This window comes from Nicotiana tabacum, chromosome 22 (assembly GCF_000715075.1).
Source record: "Nicotiana tabacum cultivar K326 chromosome 22, ASM71507v2, whole genome shotgun sequence".
Taxonomy (NCBI): Eukaryota; Viridiplantae; Streptophyta; class Magnoliopsida; order Solanales; family Solanaceae; genus Nicotiana; species Nicotiana tabacum.
The window spans coordinates 125534216-125553531 of record NC_134101.1 but is presented as its reverse complement, the minus strand read 5'-3'; the positions used below and the strand labels follow the sequence as shown (position 1 = coordinate 125553531).

The window sequence follows — 19316 nt, the reverse complement described above, 5'->3', positions numbered from 1 at the left end:
TAGGTAGGTACAATGCGCAATAGTCTTATCCCTCTGGTGCCCACTGATATCCTATTTTTTGGCACTAAATTGAAACATGGCTTTGCACCACAACCGTGACCCAACTCCTAAGTGCCAATCCTTATAGATTTGAGAGGGTAGGGACCCCTAAACTGCTTATAATGCCACCACTACGAATACTTCATTTCATAAAAAATGTCCCTACACTTCCTCTTTTTTTTTTTTTTGACGTTGCTAATTGTTGCAATACAGAATAAATTCAGTGCTAAAGTATATAAATCTCGCGTACAATCAGATAAAACTGATTTACAACAATAGATTAATTTTCATATCATACGCCGATTAATAATGTGAGAAGTTGTAATAACCAGTATAATCGCAGAGTGCATTTTTTTTTTTTTACAGTATAATATCCTGAAGGTCAGTTTAGTAAATGCAACTCAAGATTAGGCCACACCTAACCACAGTATTTTCCTTGTGTAAATAAATATGCATGTGATCATGCAAACATAAAGATAGTGCTTAGTTTTTCTAGTATTGTGGATATAATATTGTTGCACACTAGCAGTTCCAACCAAAGATAAGCTTACTAGCTGCTATCCAATATGGCATCAGCTGCGCTTATTCTGTCGCTTCTCATTGCCGTGCAACTGCCATATTTGAGAAGCTTGTCTTTACAAAGCAGTAGCTATAGCCCACTTGAAAATCAAGAAAAAGACAATATTGGGCAGTTAGAGGAATGGATATCTTTGAATGTGAAGCACTACAACAGAAAGAGAGCAGCAAGTTTGAAATGGATGCAAGAATCAGTCAGAAACAGGAAACAACAAGTTCCATCGTCTAGTAGCCTGGATCCAAGGCTTAGAAATGCGGAGTTGAACAAAATTTTAATCAGTGTGAATCAAGAAGGAATTGGCAATTTCAAGACCATTAAAGAAGCTCTTGCTAGCATTCCTGTTTATAACAAGCGTCGTGTCATATTGGATATCAAACCTGGAGTTTATAGGTATGTATTTGCTAATTCCTAGTACTCCATCACTGACGACAATATAGAAGATATTTACACGATCAGGTTAATGACTGAATTGCAGATAGATACACACATGCATACACTAGCTAAAATATGGATTAGTAATATGAAACTGTGAATAATTTTTAAATATTACGTCACTTAAAAATTAAATATTGCAAATAACTTTTGATAATAAGCATAAAGTGGTAACATATATAACTGATTTGTTAATGATAGTACTCCATAATAATATTGATGGTGAAAAACTCTTTTAGACTAGCAGAGTATAAATCCATCTTAAAAACAAATTAACTTGCTATGGCCTATTAAACTATACTATAGTATATAATATCTTTAACCACTCAGCATATATCAAATTTAAAAACATACATAGTTACTACTAGCAGTAATTTTGGGAGAGGGAGGAGTAAAGGAATATTAGTGATGCGGATGAAATTTTAGAATATTATCAACTTATAGGGAAAAGATTAACATTCCAAGAAGTTTGCCATTCGTGACATTTCGGGGGGATAGCAGCGATCCGCCGAGGATCACAGGCAACGATACAGCTGCGGCCGCTGGAACCGACGGCAGGCCTTTGAAGACATTCCAAAGTGCTACTGTTTCTGTGGATGCTGATTATTTTGTGGCCATTAACGTCATTTTTGAGGTAAATCTCTATATTCTTGTCTAGGGGTGTACTGTTTTTAAAAAGCTGTTTACTAGACCAATAGTCCAATACGCAAATGAATTAAGACATTCCCTATGCATCCAGTAGGTCCATGATACTGTTGTAAGGTATCACATGGATTTTGTTCAATTAGCCTGTTTTTGTCAAGCTTGCATGATCTTTTCTAAATCATTAAGATTATTCCTACACTTTTTATGTAGTTTTTCAATATTTTCAAGTACCAATGTGAGATCTTTATTCAGATATCAAACAAATTTTTTACAAGTTCGTAGGTGAAGGCAAATTCTACTGCCATACAAAACATTCCAAAGGATAAAACAAAAATTGAAACAGCGTTAGCATATATAAGTATTGCTAATATTTGAATATATTAGTGTCTCAATCAAAGACAAGGCAAATTGCAGTTTGCAGGTCGTGCACTGACAAAATTGTCCTCTGTATTTGTGTCTTTGTAATTGGAGCGCTATAAAATTTAACTTGTCATAATATTGGAAACGTCAATATAATGTCACTATATAAAGGAGATTGGCAATATATGTACTACATTTGATAAAGAAAATTAAGATACGTAGGAGATAGAACATTGGTTTTGTAGAATACAGCAGCACATGTGGTAGGGTCGGTGGGAGAACAAGCAGTGGCACTGAGAATATCGGGGAACAAGGCTGCATTTTACGACTGCAGTTTCTACGGAAGTCAAGACACCCTTTACGATCACAAGGGACTTCACTATTTCAATAATTGCTTCGTTCAAGGCTCTGTTGATTTCATCTTCGGCTATGGCAGATCCCTCTATGAGGTCAGTTCATCTTTCCTCAATTCTCATATTTTATTACCCCACCGTACATCCTCTACTTATTGAAAGATGAGATGAAAATTTACATTTTCTTGTTATTAATTAGGCCGTTCTGAAGAAGTTAATTAAAATTTATGATTACACTAGATCATAACATACCATAAGTTATTTATCCTTGAACAAGGTGCTCAATTGTTTAGGCTCAAAACATAGTATGCGTGTGATCCGAATTATACGTTCGTACTAATTGTTAGTAATCTATATTTGCAAAGTAATTCTGGAAATAAAATAACGTAAAAACATAAATATAAAAGAAGCAGATATTAATGTGAGTCCACTGAATTCACAGTGTTCCTTAAGGAACTTAATCCCCTCCTAGTATATGAGGTGATGGATTATTTCCTGCCAAAATAGAATGGATTACACGCTGGTGTAGCGGTACTTCAAACCCAGCGTTTGAGCATACACAAATGATTGGTAGCAAATCACACTTATTGTTGCTTTCTTTCAGTTAAAACAATGCAGAAGAAAGAAGGAGAATTCAAAATTTTCGTAAGGAAAATCTGAGGAAATGACCTGCTATTTATAGCCAACAGGTTAGATTTAAACGAAGAGGTGCAACTCTTCAAGATGATCATTCATGTACAACGGCTATTATATAAATGGCTATTTACGCAAAATAAAACGGGAAAATAATATCTGAGGGAAACTTTCCTGAACTACGGCCGCGAGGCAATTATCTGTAGTCCGCAGAATTAGGACTGCGGCTGCAATGTATTCTTCTGCGGCTACACAATTCTTGTGCGGTCTGCAATTCTTAGTGGCTCCTGGACTTGGTCTTTTTTCACACCCTCTGATCTTCAGCTTAGAGCTCAGCTTTGCGGCCGCAAAATTCATGTGCGGTCTGCAATTTGCGCAATTGTCTGCTAAAGTTTCCCTCTTTGTTTGCGGCCGCAGATGGAAATCTGCGGTCCGAAATTTCTTCTGTGGCCGCAGAATTCCTATCCATCTGCGGCCGCAATTTCTTCTGTGGCCGCAGAATTCCTTCTGCGAACCGCGCAGTTGTGCTCCTACACCCTTTATTTTTTTGTGCCCCGGACTACTTCTTTTTGAGTCAAATTTCATCTCGGGAGATTAACTTCCATCATTCCTGCAATTTGTATAATTTCATTAGTATCGGGAACACAATTCAATGCTTTTAGACTAAAACTAAAGTTAAAAGGCGCTAATAAGCAGTCAAAATCCCCACTTATCAACTCCCTCAAACTTAAGTCTTTTCTTGTCCTCAAGAGAATAAATTAGTTCCTACCTCCAAAAGTTAAGGGTCATTTCAACGACTCGAAGGTGAGCCATCCACACATCAGTTGGGACCAACAATTACCCACACTACTCATGAATTATCAACAAGGCGACAAGTTAAACATTCATACACATATAGTTCTAATGTGACATTTGAGCTTCAAGAGTTAACTTAACTCATCAAGGACTCTCGCTCTATCTTGTAGGTCATGGTGGATTCCAAACTCTTCCTCCTCTAGTTTCCATTTGCCAATCTCACTTAAGAATTTAGCACTCAATTCAAAGATTTATGAAAGGTTCGGTCATCTCTCCCAGGAGAATGTCACAAGTACGACTTCAAGTACCATAGGCTTGCCCCTCATGTAGATTACCATTAATGTAAGCTCACTCGGCTCAAAATCAAGTAGGACTTCTTTCGGGATGTAATGAAAACTTTTGGATTAGGGATTGATTCAATATGGGTAAGTGGTTACACCTTCCTTAAGCACTCCATTTTTCATTTCTCGGCTCACACTGTGCCTATTCCTTGAGGCATTTTCTTTCTCTTGGGTGACTAGAGAGACTTAACATCACTATTTCTTGATTATTACATTCATAACTCTCCATGTTTTGGATCATTGTCTTTCTTTAAATCCCTTCAACTCTTCTACTTATTCACTTTTTTGTATTTTTTTTATTCTTTTCTTTTCTTTGCCTTTCCTTCTCATCGTTTCTTTTCTCTTTTTATGCCTTGATACCTTTTTCAATTTCCTTGTCTCTCCCCTAAACTTATATTTTTAGCCATTTGTTTCACGTGAGTGTTAAGAAAAGCTCGGGTGCCAAGAGAGGGTTATAATAGAACGGGTAAACGCTTGTAACGTGATTTTCCAATGAGTAAGTCCAAAGGCTCGAAGGGATTAACTAGGGATGACATCATTTGTAGGCAATATAAAATTCAAACGGGCCAAGGAAATCCTATAATCACTTCTCAAGCTAAGCACGACTTACGATTTTTCCTTGAAATACATTCGGGGTAAGTTTTAGACCTTTTGCACAAGTATTTGGACTAATGAAAAAGAAATTCACCTCTCACACGACTGGTTAAAGAGGATAGAGTTGAGGGCCCACAACGACCACATTCAAGTTTGAAAATCACTATGGTTCAATTAAATCACTCGACGGTTGTCAAAGTCAACACAAGAGTCACAAAGTCACTAACTAGAGCTATTTCTTTCAAAAATCCTATTTTTAACCATAAGCACATAGTTAAGTGTGTTGGTACCAAATGAAGCACGATTGACTCTTTGAGCATGACTCTGTTAGGTTTTTTTATTCATTACTACTACCATTATTACCTAAACACAAACGGACTCATTCACTTAAGAAGGGTGTCACACCATCCATTGTTGGGACAAGTTACCCGGTTCACACAACAACTACCTTTGGAAATAACCACGGCATTAAAAAAACCAAAGGCTTATTATCTACTAAAACATAAAAAAGAAGCTACTAAATCAAACACTAACTTGTACGGAAACAAACATCAAGAAGCTACAAAGCAAAAACTATTGAAAATAGAATGAATATATATAATGAGAGAAGAGACAGAATATTTACATAATGAGAAAGAAAAAGAAAATAGCATGAAGTTAATTACAGGCCAAATGTCTCAGAATCATCAAATAAGATCAAATAAACTCCACCCCCTCTCCCGATTAAAAATAAGCATTGTCCCCAATGCTTAACAAAATAAGAATAAAGGAAGGGAAAGAGTGAAGAAAACTCCATATAGATCCTTGTACATCTTTGTGTCCATAGCAACATCACCGCCCTCATTCTCATCCAACTAGATATCATCATCTTCAACTGTGGGAGTGACTGGGTTGGTGAACATCTGATGCGCTGCCTCGGCAGTGTCTGCAGCAAAGTCTGGCTCCTCAGACTGGCCAACTGGCGCCTCTAGTGCTGATGGTGCTATAGGATCTGGGCCTAGGTGGTTTGGGTCAATCAGCATGTCAAAAGGGAGATCTCCGACTGCAGCAAGCTTGGTCATCTATCTCCAGAGCTTATCCATTGACTTCTTGCTAGCCTGGGACTTTCTCATTTTCTTTACTTCTTTACCCAGCTCTTCGATCACTGAACCAAGGTCTCCATGATAGTGTTCTGGTTTTCCAGGAGCTTCTTCAATGTTTCTTCAACTAATGGGGGAAGTTGAGGTTCCTGAACGGAAGACTATGCTGCAATAGTACTAGATATGTTAGATAGCTTTGTTGTGGCTGTCTGCATCCAATTGTTGAGGATCACCAATGTCTAGGAGACTCGCAGCACAGAAAGTGGAGTAGTAGGCATGGGCACCGGCTTCAAAGCTGAGGTGGAACCTGTGGCAAGAAATGCAATGGGAACTGAAAATTGTGGTGGAGGCATAGCTGCGACACTAGAAGAAGGTTCGGCCGAAGTGGATGGACCATCAACTGCTTCCGCAACTACCATAATTGGCTCGTCAAATTGGCCCGCAGTGGTTGGAGGCTTAACTTACTTCTTTGGGTTCTTAGCATCCATCAAAGAGCACCATGAGAAAGGCCTTTTCGGTTGCCCCTTCGTATCATAATCTCTCAGCTCTACACCTGCATCTGTGAGATACTTTGTAATAGTATTGGGATACGGGTAGGACGAGTCAGCTTTCCTAGCCATCATAGAGATGTTGGCCGACATCAAGGCACCCACATTGATCGGATACCCGGCCATAATAAAAGCAACTAAAACTGTCCGAGGAATTGAAAGATAGGTCTCATTCTGGCACGGGTTTAGTTTGCTGCAAACAAAGGTTTGCCACCCCTTCATCTCAAATTTTAGAGTGTTCTTCTGAATAGGAACCCATACTGTGATCCATGGTGGTGGTGGTCCAAGAGCTGCTAGAATCTCCACTAACCAAGGACGAGTTGCCTTCCCAAGTGCATACTTCTCTAAGTACTCTGTGGGCTCGACATCATCAAGTCCCAAGTCTGTGTTCAATGTGTGCTGATCAAATCACACCTTGAGGTTTCTCACTTTCGTCACCTTTGTCCCCTTTTTGATATGCGCCATATTGCGTAGAATTCCGTGACAATGTACTCCTTAGCATCCACCATGCATTGGGTAAATCACATCCACCCTTTGTGTTCCTTGAACTGTTTCAGCATTGTTGGGTTATACTTATCTAGATCCTTCAACTGAAATTGTCGCTCAAGAGTGAGCGACCTCACTGGACATCATTCACGGAAACTGGAGAAGGCTGCTAAGTTGACAAACAGGTCCTCCCATACCTTTTTCTTCTTCGACCTTTCAAGGCCAGCAACTGTAGCATCTCCCCCTCTGCCGTCATCGGGGATGTCCTGAATTGATGTATCTAGTGCCTCAGAGACAGGTGTAATGGAAGGCTCAGAAGCTTGACTGGCACTGTCTGATCCCTCGGAAGTGCTATGAGATGAGGAGGACTCGTCCTTGAGTTGATATCTTCCTGGCGGTCTTGACTGGGCATCCTGCTGCTCTTGTACAGAGGCTGAGTTGGCCTCTGATGCTTCCCTAGATGGGACATAAGAACTGGTCTCGGAGAGGTTTGCACCTCTCCCTCTGCCGGTTGTAGGCTTCTTTGTGATGGTTCTTTGCTGGCCGAGGGGTAAGGCACTCTTGCCTCGACCCCTAGAAGGTTCACCCCTTTCTCTCGAAGTGTCGCCTTTGCCTCTAGATCGAACCATTTTCTGTAGCAAGCAAAGGCAGTTGTTAATTGCAATTCAAGTTCAGACATACAAGGACACACCAGTAAACACAGTGAAGAACATAGTTAAGACATGCTATAGGTTAAGGATCTGCGGTCCGTACATTTTCCTTTGTGGCCGTAGATTTGGCCTTGCCGACCGAACAATTCTTTCTTGCGGCAACAGATGTGGATTGCGGTCCACACATTTTTCTTTGTGGTCGCACCTCAGAAATTCGATATGTGCCAACTCTCTGATAACAGAGAATTAGCTATTTCACGGCCGTAGATTGTTTTCTACGTCCGTACAATTTGAATTGAGGCCGCACAGGTTAGTCACCAAATTGTCAACTCTCTGATAACAGGAAAAGGGTTGTTCTGCGGCCACAATGGGATTTCTTCAGTCATCACAATTTTCTTGTTGCCGTAGAACCCTTCCTTACTAAAGTACCCTAGATTCTACTTTTGCGGACTACACAATTTATTGTGCGGCCGCAGAACTCAAAATTACGAACAAATATCTAGGGATTGCAATTTTTGCACAAATTTTGACATTGTATCAACATATAAGCATGAAAATCTATTTACCCAGTCCCCATAGAGCATGAACTAGTTGACCCATTACTAGTTTAATTCCCCCCCCCCTCCCACACACATGGTTGTATAATTGAGTTCTCTTGACAAATATCCTAAAAATACTGTAAAACTACAATTCAAACTAAAAAATTGAAAAAATATAACAAGTAATTGAAGCATACCAGATATGAATGAGTGCAAAGAATGAGTGATCAACAATTGTGTTGTGTGTGGGCAGATAATTCACCAGAAGATTTCAATTTTTAGTTTGTGTATGCTCAGAGAGGGAAAAGGGTATAGTAGCCCTAGCCCTCTTATTTATAGTTATAGATTTTTTATAAGAGAAGAAGTCCGAGTGTGGCCGCAGATTTCCAATTGCAGACCGCACTCTATTACCTTTTAAGCTTAAACCAACATTTTGTCTGCGGTATGCAGAAATTTGTGCGCGACCACAAATCCCTATTGCGGACCGCAGATTTTGTGTTGTGGCCACAGTTCTAGCATTTCTCTGACAAACCAACTTTAAAGACTTGTCATTTTCCACCTTCCAGTTATGCGGTCCGAAAGTCATTTGTACGGATGGAGAGCACTTTTGTTGCAGCAACCAAAATTGTGTGGTCCGCACAATGCACTTGCGGTCCGCAATTCCTTCAACTTTTAACCCAATTTTTGTCCACAATTCCTGTAAGGCACACTCATCCCTGCAACACACTTCAAATCAAGTTAGCACCAAATTAACACTTAACAACAAAAGTAACAAAAAAAGAAAAAAGGAACATACGTTGCCTCCTAATAAGCACCTAATTTAACGCTGCGGCACGATACAGAATACCATCAGTTGAAATGAATAGCCGCCATGACATGGCCATCTCCAACGTTTCTCAAATAGTGCTTCACTCGGTGCCCATTGACTCGGAATACCTCATTGTTTTTGTTCTTTAAGTCCAATGCACCAAAGGGTGTCACACCCATAACTTCAAAAGGGCCACTCCATTTAGACTTTAACTTCCTGGGAAACATCCTCAATCGTGAGTTGAACAACAACACAAGATCGCCCACCTTGAACTCTTTGTTCCAAATTTATTTATCATGAAGGTATTTCATCTTTTATTTGTACAAGGACGAACTTGCATAAGCATGGTACTGGAACTCATCCAATTCATTCAAATGTGCAACCCTCAAATTAGCGGCTACATCCTAATCAAGATTCAACTTCTTTAGATCCCACATGGCTTTGTGCTCAAGTTTCACCGAAAGATGACAAGCTTTTCCAAACACCAATCGGTATGGAGACATTCCGATAAGTGTTTTGTAAGCCGTCTTTAAGCCCATAATGTATCATCAAGTTTCTTGGACCAATCCATCCGATTAGCATTCACTATTTTGGACAAAATACTCTTTATCTCCTGATTGAAGAATTCCACTTGACCACTTGCGTGTGGATGATAGGGATTCGTGACTTTATGAGTAAAAACATACTTGCTAAGTAAGGTGTCGAAAGCCTTGTTATAAAAATGTGACCCCCCATCGCTTATAATAGCTCGTAGAGTATCAAGCCTTGTGAAAATATTCTTCTTCAAGAACGCCACCACACTTCTCGCCTCATTGTTGGGTAGAGCAATGGCCCATGAAGTCAATACCCCACAAATAGAAAATATCAATATCCAAAATGGTGGTGAGGGGCATTTCATTTTTCTTTGAGATTCCACTGGACCTTTGACATTCATCACATCTTTTCACCGAATCACTTGCATCCTTTTAAAGAGTGGGCCAATAGAAACCACAACTTAGCACTTTAGCCGTCATTCTTGCTCCATCATGGTGACCATCATATGGCAAAGAATGACAAGCCCCAAGAATTTTAACATTGCTCTTCTTTCGGTATACATCTTCTAATCACCCAATCCGTACAAATTCAGAAAAGGTACGGTTCATCCCAATAATAATCTTGACAATCCCGTTTGAGCTTCTTTTTTTGGTTTGAAGAGAACTCATCCCGGATGATACCATATACAAAGAAATTTGATAGATCTGTGAACCATGGCACCTCTTGCATTGAAATAGCCAAAAGTTGCTCATCGGAGAAAGAGTCATTGATTTCAAGGCCATCATGTAGCCTCCCATCCTCCTCCAAACAAGACAAGTAGTCCGCCACTTGATTTTCACTCCCTTTTCGATCTTGGATGTCAATATCAAACTCTTGCAACAAAAGCACCCATATCATCAACCGAGCTTTGGATTCCTTCTTACTCATAATATAACGAAATGACGCATGATCCGTGTGGACAATGACCTTTGCACCTATCAAGTACGGGCGGAACTTCTCAATTGCAAACGCAATGGCAAGGAGCTCTTTTTCCGTAATGGTATAGTTGACTTGGGCAATATTCATGGTCTTACTAGCATAGTATACCAGATTAAAAATCTTGTTGAAGTGTTTCCCCAAAACAACCCTCACCGCTACGTCACTTGCATCGCACATGAGCTCAAAAGGAACACTCCAATTTGGAGCGGTGATAATGGGAGTAGTTATCAACTTGAACTTTAACAATTCAAAGGCTCTCATGCAATCATCATTGAAGTTAAACTTAGCATCTTTCTCAAGGAGCTTGCACAACGGGTTCACCACCTTAGAAAAATATTTGATAAAACACCAGTAAGACTCTGCATGGCCTAAGAAACTTCGCACACCCTATACCGAAGTTGGAGGTGGAAGTTTAGAAATCACCTCAATATTTTCCTTGTCAATTTCAATTCCATTCTTTGAGATTTTATGGCCAAGGACAATATCTTCCTTGACCATGAAATGACACTTCTCCCAATTGAGAACCAAATTTGTTTCTTCACATCTTGCCAATACTTTGTCCAAATTTGCAAGACAATCATCAAAAGAATCTCCAACCACTGAGAAGTCATCTATGAAAACTTCAAGGTAGTCCTCCACCATGTCCTTGAAGAGAGCCATCATACACCTTTGAAAATTCGTTGGTGCATTGCACAAACCAAATGGCATACGCTTGAAGGCGAAAGTACCATTGGGACATGTAAAGGTTGTTTTCTCTTGATCCTCTGGAGCAATAAGAATTTGGTTGTAGCCCGAATACCTATCAAAAAATCAATAGAAAACACGGTCGGCCAACCTATCAAGCATTTAGTCTAAGAAAGGAAGTTCAAAATGAGCCTTCCTTGTGACTTTGTTGAGCTTGCGACAGTCCATACACACTCTCCAAACGGTCACAACTCTTGTAGGAATCAACTCATTCTTTTCATTGGTGACCACCGTCATGCCCCCCTGATTTGGGACACATTGAACCGGAGAAGTCCATGAACTATCAGAAATAGGGTAGACAACCCCGTCATCCAACCACTTGATAATCTCCTTTTTGACCACATTTTGCATAGCTTCATTGAGTCTCCTTTGATATTCAATAGATGGTTTGGCACCTTCCTCCAAGTTTATCTTATGCGTGCAAAATGCATGGCTTATCCCCAAAATATCCACTAATGTCTACCCAATAGCCTTCTTCCTCTTTTGTAGCACCGCCAATATAGATTCTACCTGCATGTTAGACAAATAAGAGGAAAGAATAACCGGTAAAATAGAATAAGGGCCAAGAAATTCATACTGAAGACGTGGAGGCAACAGCTTCAATGCCAAGGTAGGAGGCTCTTCAAGTGAAGGTTTTGTAGGAGTTGTCTTATTTTCAAGATCTAAAGATAATTTATGGGGTGTATATTTGTACGACCCCATTCCTTGCAAAGAGTTCACACATTCCGTGAAGCCATCCATCTCGTCATCATCAAAGTTGAGAAAGACGGCCTCCAACATATCACCAACATTTATCATAGCACTTGTTTCATCAACAATGACATTGGTCACCAAGTTCACAAAAGAGCACATCTCAGTGCTATTGGGTTGCTTCATGGACTTACACACATGGAAAACCACTTTTACATCACCAACCTAGAAAGTAAGTTCTCCGGCTTCAACATCACAAAGAGCATTCCTCGTAGCAAGAAAAGGTTTTCCAAGAATAATCGGCACCTCATAATTGACTTCACAATCGAGAATGACAAAATCCGCAAGAATAATGAACATATCAACACGAACCAAAACATCCTCAATCACTCCCAAAGGTCTCTTCATAGTACGATCGACCATTTGCAATCTCATAGAAGTTGGACTTGGTTTCCCAATTCCCAATGTCTTGAAAACCGAATAGGGCATCAAATTGATACTTGCCCCAAGATCACAAAGAGCTTTAGCAAACTCGGAACTTCCAATTTTACAAGGAATCGTGAATGCACCAGGATCCTCCAACTAGGCAATTGCCCTCACTTGATGAGTGACTTTGATAGTTTCAAAATTCATTGGCCTCTTCTTAGTCACAAGATCATTTATAAACTTTACATAACCGGTCATTTATTCCAAAGCTTCAACTAATGGCACACTGATTGAGAGACTCTTCATCATTTGAATAAACTTCTTGAATTGGTTTTCTCCATTTTGTTTGGCAAGTCTTTGAGGGTATGAAGGTAGAGGCTTAGGCAATGGTACCTTAGCCTTTTACACTACTGGCTCCAGTATGACAATAATGTGATCCCTATACGGGTTCACCTCCTCTTAAGTCTCTTCCACTCTATCATCAATATCAATCCGAACATCATCATTTGATTGCACCATATTTCTCGGGACCTCTTCTTCTTGCGCCACTTGCTCATCATCCATAAGTTGCTTTTGACTCGAGGTGGGTGCATTCCCACCCTTTGGGTTTACCACTGTTCCACTTGGTAGTGCCCCCTTAGGACCAGTATTTAGAGCTTGAGAGATTTGCCCCATTTGAACTTCTAAGTTGCAGATCGATGTGTTGTGTGAGGCAAGTTGGGCATCCGAATCGACATTCTTTTCCATCATTTGCTTGAACATATTCTCCATACGCCCCATTTCGTTGTTGTAAGAACTTGGACCATGGGAAGGATAAGAAGGCGGGTTACTCGATTGTTAAAACATCGGGGGCCTTTGAAAACCTGACCCCCGATTGTCTTGATTATTGTTCCATCTACCTTGATTGTTACCTCCCCCCCCCCCCCCACTATTACCTTGATTGTTTCCACTCTAAATTCCTTGATTGTTATTGTTATGCCAATTCCCTTGATTGTTATTGTTATGTCAATTCCCTTGATTGTTTCCACCACTCCAATTACCTTGGTTGTTAGAATTTCAATTGCCTTGATTGTTTTGAGGATGCCATTGTTGTTGATTTGGGCCTTGGAAATTTTTTTGTTGCCCTTGGAAGTTGTTCACATATTGTACCTCCTCTTCTTGTCTATTGTAAGAATCATCTTGATCAAAGCCACTATCCTCTTGCACATAATTCTCTACTCGATGTTGCACTTACGGACCGTTGGTCCTTCTTTTGTTCACCATCATGTTCACTCCTTCCATGGCATTGACTTGCTTAGGATTTTCTACTTGTTGAATTTGAGACTTTGCTAATTGATTCATGGTGGTAGTCAATTCGGCAATGACTTGCTCATAGTCATGCAACTCTTTGTGAAGGTGGATCACGTTGGGATCACCTTGTGGAACATTAGCCTGGAATTTCCACGCCGATGAAGTTTCCATCATTTTATCCAAAATCTCACAACCCTCCACATAAGGTGCGGTCATGAAATTTCCACCGGCAAGTTGATTCACAATACATTGGTTGGTCATATTAATCCCACGATAGAAAGCTTGTTGAATCATATTCTCTATCATAACGTTGTTGGGACATTCTTTGATCATTGTTCTATACCGCTCCCATATCTTATATAGTGGTTCATTGGGATCTTTATTGAATGCTAGAATCTCATCCCGAAGTGTAGCCATGTGCCACGGAAAGAAGAACTTAGAAATAAATTTCTCCGCCAATTCATCCCAAGTGTAAATGGAATGGTTCGGCAAACGTTCCAACCAATCTAAAGTTTTCCCTGGTGAGAGAAGGGAAAAAAACTTAGCATCAATATATCCACAGAGACATTCATTTGTTTACTCCCTCAACAAGTGTCCACAAACCTCTTCAAATGTTTGTATGCATTTTGACTTGGAGCACTAGTGAAGAAACCTCGTTTCTCTAGCAAAGTGAGCATCACGTTGGTGATTTGAAAGTTGCCCGCCCTAATACAAGAAGGGACTATTGCACTTGCATAACCTTCATTGGGTAACACCCGGTGTGGAGCCGCTCGTGGTGGAGGTGGGGGTGGAGTGGGGACGTTGTCATGAAACACTTGGCCTCCTCTATTGGCTAGAGATTCAAAGGAACCTTATCAACTTGCTCGTCCTCGATGTCCACATCCCCCAAAACAATATTTCTACCTACGATATTTCAAACACATTAGTAACATGGAAGGAAAAGAAGATATTCCAAAAACACACCCAAATATATAGCTAACATCGTTTTTTACTCCACGACAATGACACCAAAAATTGATCACGTCCAAACGCACACCTCATAAGAGGCATAACACGGTTGTATGCAATAATAAAACCAACAAAGAGTCGGAGTCGAATCCACAAGGAGCTAAGATGGGAGTTAGGAGTATATGTTTGGAATGAGCAAGTGAAGTATATAGATTGCACTTCAACAATAGGGTATTTGTTTCTATATCTAATATTAATATAAGGAATGCAAATTAAAGATATAAGACTAGAGATAATTGTCTTGGAGGGTTTTCCAAATATATAAAAGGTCATGACCATGACCTAGGTATTTGCCTAATGGGATAAAGACTTTTATGCTCATTTTCTTGATTGGGTTGTTTTATAGCTCACAACTCTATGTTATACACTCAACACCTCTAGCTTAGAGAGTGGTTTTTTCCAATTTGGCTTTCTCAAGACCAAATGGGTATCAACCAAAATAATTGATAAGAGCTCAAGTCGGGTTATTACTATCTCTAGGTTAAACCCTTTAATTGGAATAATCAATCTCTCAATTGACCCAATTCCTTGTTAGCTAAGTTAATCTAGACTAGGTCCCTCTTTCTCAAGAAGAAACTAAGCCAATAGACATGAATCGATGTTTGCAACCATCAATTCCACAAATTAAGCATGAACTAAGCTAAATAATAAATACCCCATCATAAACAAGCATAATCACCCATAAGGTTTACACACTAGGGTTTGGTCACAACCCTATTAAAAGTCTAGTTTCTCATAGTGGGTGCAGAAGAAAACAAAGAAAAAAAGATAATTAAACTCATATTGAAAGATTAAAATAAAGAAATCTAATGTTAAAACACCAAAATATGCTAAAGTTTCCTAAAACAACAAAGAAAAATGGCTATAGTGCTTCAGATATTCAAAACTTGACCTAATTTTGTGAAACTCTTCTATTTGTACAAGGTTGAAAATCTCGGACAAAAATGCCCCCCGAGAGGTTCTGCGGCCGCACAATTACGTGTGCGGTCCGCAGATTTCTTTATCTTGTCGGGATTTGGAGGTCTGCGATTGCATATTTCAGAACTGCATCCGCGAGGCAATTCTTCTGCGGTCCAAAGAATTAGGACTGCGACCGTAAGGCATTCTTCTGCGACTGCACAATTCTTGTGCAGTCCGCAATTCTCAAAAGCTCCTGCACTTGGTCTTTTTGCACATTCTCTGATCTTCAGCTTCTAGCTTAGCTTTGCAGCCACACAATTCATGTGCAGTCCGCAATTTGCGCAATTTTCTGCTAAAGTTTCCCTCTTTGTTTGCAACCGTAGATGGAAATCTGCGGTCCCTAATTTCTTCTGCGGACGGCATAGTTGTGATCCTACGCCCTTTATTGCCTTGTTCCATAGACTACTCCTTTTTGAGTCAGATTTCATCTCGAGAGATTAACTTCCACCATCTCTACAATTTGCATAATTTTATTAGTTTCGGGAACATGATTCAATGCTTTTAGACTAAAATTAAAACTAAAAAACGCTAATAAGAAATCAAAATCCCCGCTTATCATATACCTAGACAACCATAAGTCATACAATTAATCTTTAACCATCTTTGGTTCTCATTGTTATGTTTGTTTTATCCATGAACACCGCTTAGTTTTAGAAGTGCGTAAAGAACTCCTTACAAAATTCTTCTTGAAGTGGCTAACACTTCACACTTACATTGGTGATTCCTAAGTGTGTCATCTCGTAGATACACTCTTTTGATATACCTCGTATCAAATTTAGAAACCATTAAAAAGCCTTAGTGATTTATCTTTGGTTTTAAACATTGTCTCATCACCAGAATGGACCAAAAATTTAGCTGACAATGTTGAACCGTCATTAATGACTTTTTTTTATCTCCCTAAACCTAGATCTTGGGGTCTCCAGTCTTCTAGGTAGAGTTACCGCCACAATGACTTTGTCACGACCCAAACCGATGGGCCGGGATGGGCACCCGGTACCTTACTCAACTGAGTACCAACATAACGTATCTTTCATATCATTCTATCATAGGTAAATGAACCGGAGTAAAGCATGAGGGAATGCAAACTTATACATATGCGTACGGTCCTATAAGGCCGGCATGATCCTTAATATACTCAAAACATAGGCCGATAAGGCCATACAAGTATCCGTATACATGACATCTATCTACAAGCCTTTAAGAATACATAATATCATAAAGGTCGAGACAGGGTCCCACCATACGAATCTATACATGTACTAATCATATTGACCAAATAAGCAACTCCGAAGCAAATGGAGCGCACCAACACCTTATGCTGAGCTGATAGCGTACTTAGAGGACTCTCCACCTGTCTATCAGGACCTACGGGCATGAAATGCAGTGTCCCCAAGCAAAAGGGAAGTCAGTACAAATAATGTACCGAGTATGTAAGGAATGAAAATCAGTAACTAGTAGACATTAGAGAAACATGGAGTAAAAGACTCAACATGTATATCTGAATAACTCTGTGAATCATTTAGTATTATAATGTCATGCCTATGTATATAAATATCATACTGTGCATGGGTATATGTTTAATAACACCATCAAGCCTCTGAGGGCATCCCATTATATCATCTCGGCCACTATGGGCAAATCATCAACATATACCAGCTGATCAGGTGGTGGAGCGTACATAACGCCATAACATTTTCTCATATCCCATATACATATATATACATATATACGCGTATATAACGTCATCTGGTCATGGGTCAATGTACATGAATGCAATGCATGAGAAATACGTCAATAAAATCTCTTGGAATATCATAAGACCACTATGCCTTCGAGTAATATCATGAAGTGAACTCTTTCAACATAAGTATTTTTCTGAGACGCAAGAACAGATGATAGAATAATATGACACATGGAGAATTAAGAACATAAGCATCTCTAGCATTTTTATGAATAGAGTCATTTATGGAATTTATGCATTTGCATGTTTCATTTGCATCGTATGGATCATGCCAAAAGAAATAAGGGATAGCCTTAACATACCTGCATGACATCTTCCTTATTACTCAACCAAGCTCGACACAATGCCTTGCATCTTCAACAAGTGAAATGATATTGTCGTCAACCTATAATGTCGTACCATCTTATTTGGCTAGTCATATGGCTTAAGAAAAATCGGGAAGAACCTCCCCTATTTTTAATACATCCCAAAGAACACTAAGGGTCATCAACAGCCTAACAACAACAACTATAACCAACAATAGCAACAATAACAATGCAATCCAAGATGAGTTTTTCCAATTATCTTAACAATCATATTGAGCGACAAGCTCATTTTTACTCATAACAAGATATGAATTGAATCCAACTCTTATTTCATAAATTAGTTTACAACCTTCAGAATATCATACTTATATGTATCATATTATTTCTAGTTTAAAACATCCACAAAATGCCTTCCAAAACAGCCCCATACATCTAGCACCCTAATTGTTTACCGTCAATCACTTGTTTTTCATCTTTTCTTCTTCAATCAACTTAATTAACACATAGAAAAGATTTAAAACAGCAGCCACAACATTATCAAATTATTTCTCACAATTTCTAGCCACCACAAACCATATATTTAGCAAAAAAACAGCCCAACCAAAGAGAACACCATATCTCATGTTCTTTCAAGTGCTATCTTATGGTTTTTCACTCAAACAACACAACCAACACAAGATTAGCCTAAGGCACAATCAAGAAGATGTTATACATATCTTCGATAGCATCTACAACTCGAAACTCTATCTCAACTTAGCTCACAATAGTCCTCAATCATACCACAACCTCATTGAAGCATTCTATTGTAGTCTTTAACACCTTTGATGATGATTTGAGTTAATTTCCCTTTAGTTTGGTTCTTGGGATATTGGACCAGCTCTTAGAGAGAATTGAGAGTGTTTTGGTGTATGTTTTCTATGTATAATGACGAGATATACAAGGAAGAAGATAACTTATAAGCACACCGCCTCAACTCTCCAAGTAGGTGGGTAAGCTGCCTGCTTGGCAGCTTAAGCAGTGCAACTTCAGACGCGTGTATCTCTCTAATCCAATAGCGTATTAGCAAACGATTTGTAGCGTTGGAAACTAGACACATAGGGATTAAATTACATATAAATATCTCCATGTAACTCTCAATAGATTGGGATAAAACAGCATCGCAACTGGCCTATAAAACTGCCAGTTTCTCCGAAGTGCGGCGACATGACTTGGTGACCCTACTGTATAAATTAATATTTCGCTACCCCGATGTCATATGAATAAATGATTTAGACTATTGGAAACTAGGTTACAAGACCTTCATTTTGGTATATAATATGTCCCAAAATAACCTCATATGACACATGAAATATATTGCTCAAAATACTTCATTACAAGGCAAATCCTTAGTCGGTTTTTCCGCAACTTAAATCCGATTTTTCCCAAACTTTATATTTTATATCCAAAAACCATATATAGTTATATCTTGACTTTAAACTCATTTAAATCATGATTAAAAAGTCTCATATTCATCTTAACTTGCTTAAGAACTTCAGTAAACCTTTCTTATCCTTGTAGAAAGATTTCGTCCTTTTGAGTTTACATTAGATAATCATGTAATGACAATGACGTCTGAAGTACGGGGTGTAACAACATTAAATCACTTTATATACTTTTAAAGAAGATCTCATTTCCGAGCTTACATCAATTTACTTACAACATACTTTCATGTACAAAAACATGGGGTGTAACATCATTCTCCCCTTTGGAACATTCGTCCTC

The 19316-nt window shown here is 39.1% G+C and overlaps 1 protein-coding gene across 2 annotated transcripts in view; it reads left to right on the top strand.

Moving 5' to 3' along the window:
- The first annotated feature begins 516 nt into the window (after positions 1-516).
- The window catches only part of LOC107767841 (putative pectinesterase 53), a 34015-nt gene continuing 15215 nt past the window's right edge, over positions 517-19316 (top strand). Inside the window, exons 1-3 of one of the 2 annotated variants that reach the window (XM_075244205.1) lie at positions 517-1006; positions 1550-1682; positions 2299-2502. In XM_075244205.1, coding sequence (XP_075100306.1) covers positions 606-1006; positions 1550-1682; positions 2299-2502 — 738 coding nt within the window. In that variant the 5' untranslated portion in view covers positions 517-605. Of the gene's footprint in view, positions 1007-1492; positions 1683-2298; positions 2503-19316 lie in introns of both variants that reach the window. The other variant, XM_075244204.1, reaches the window with a different exon arrangement.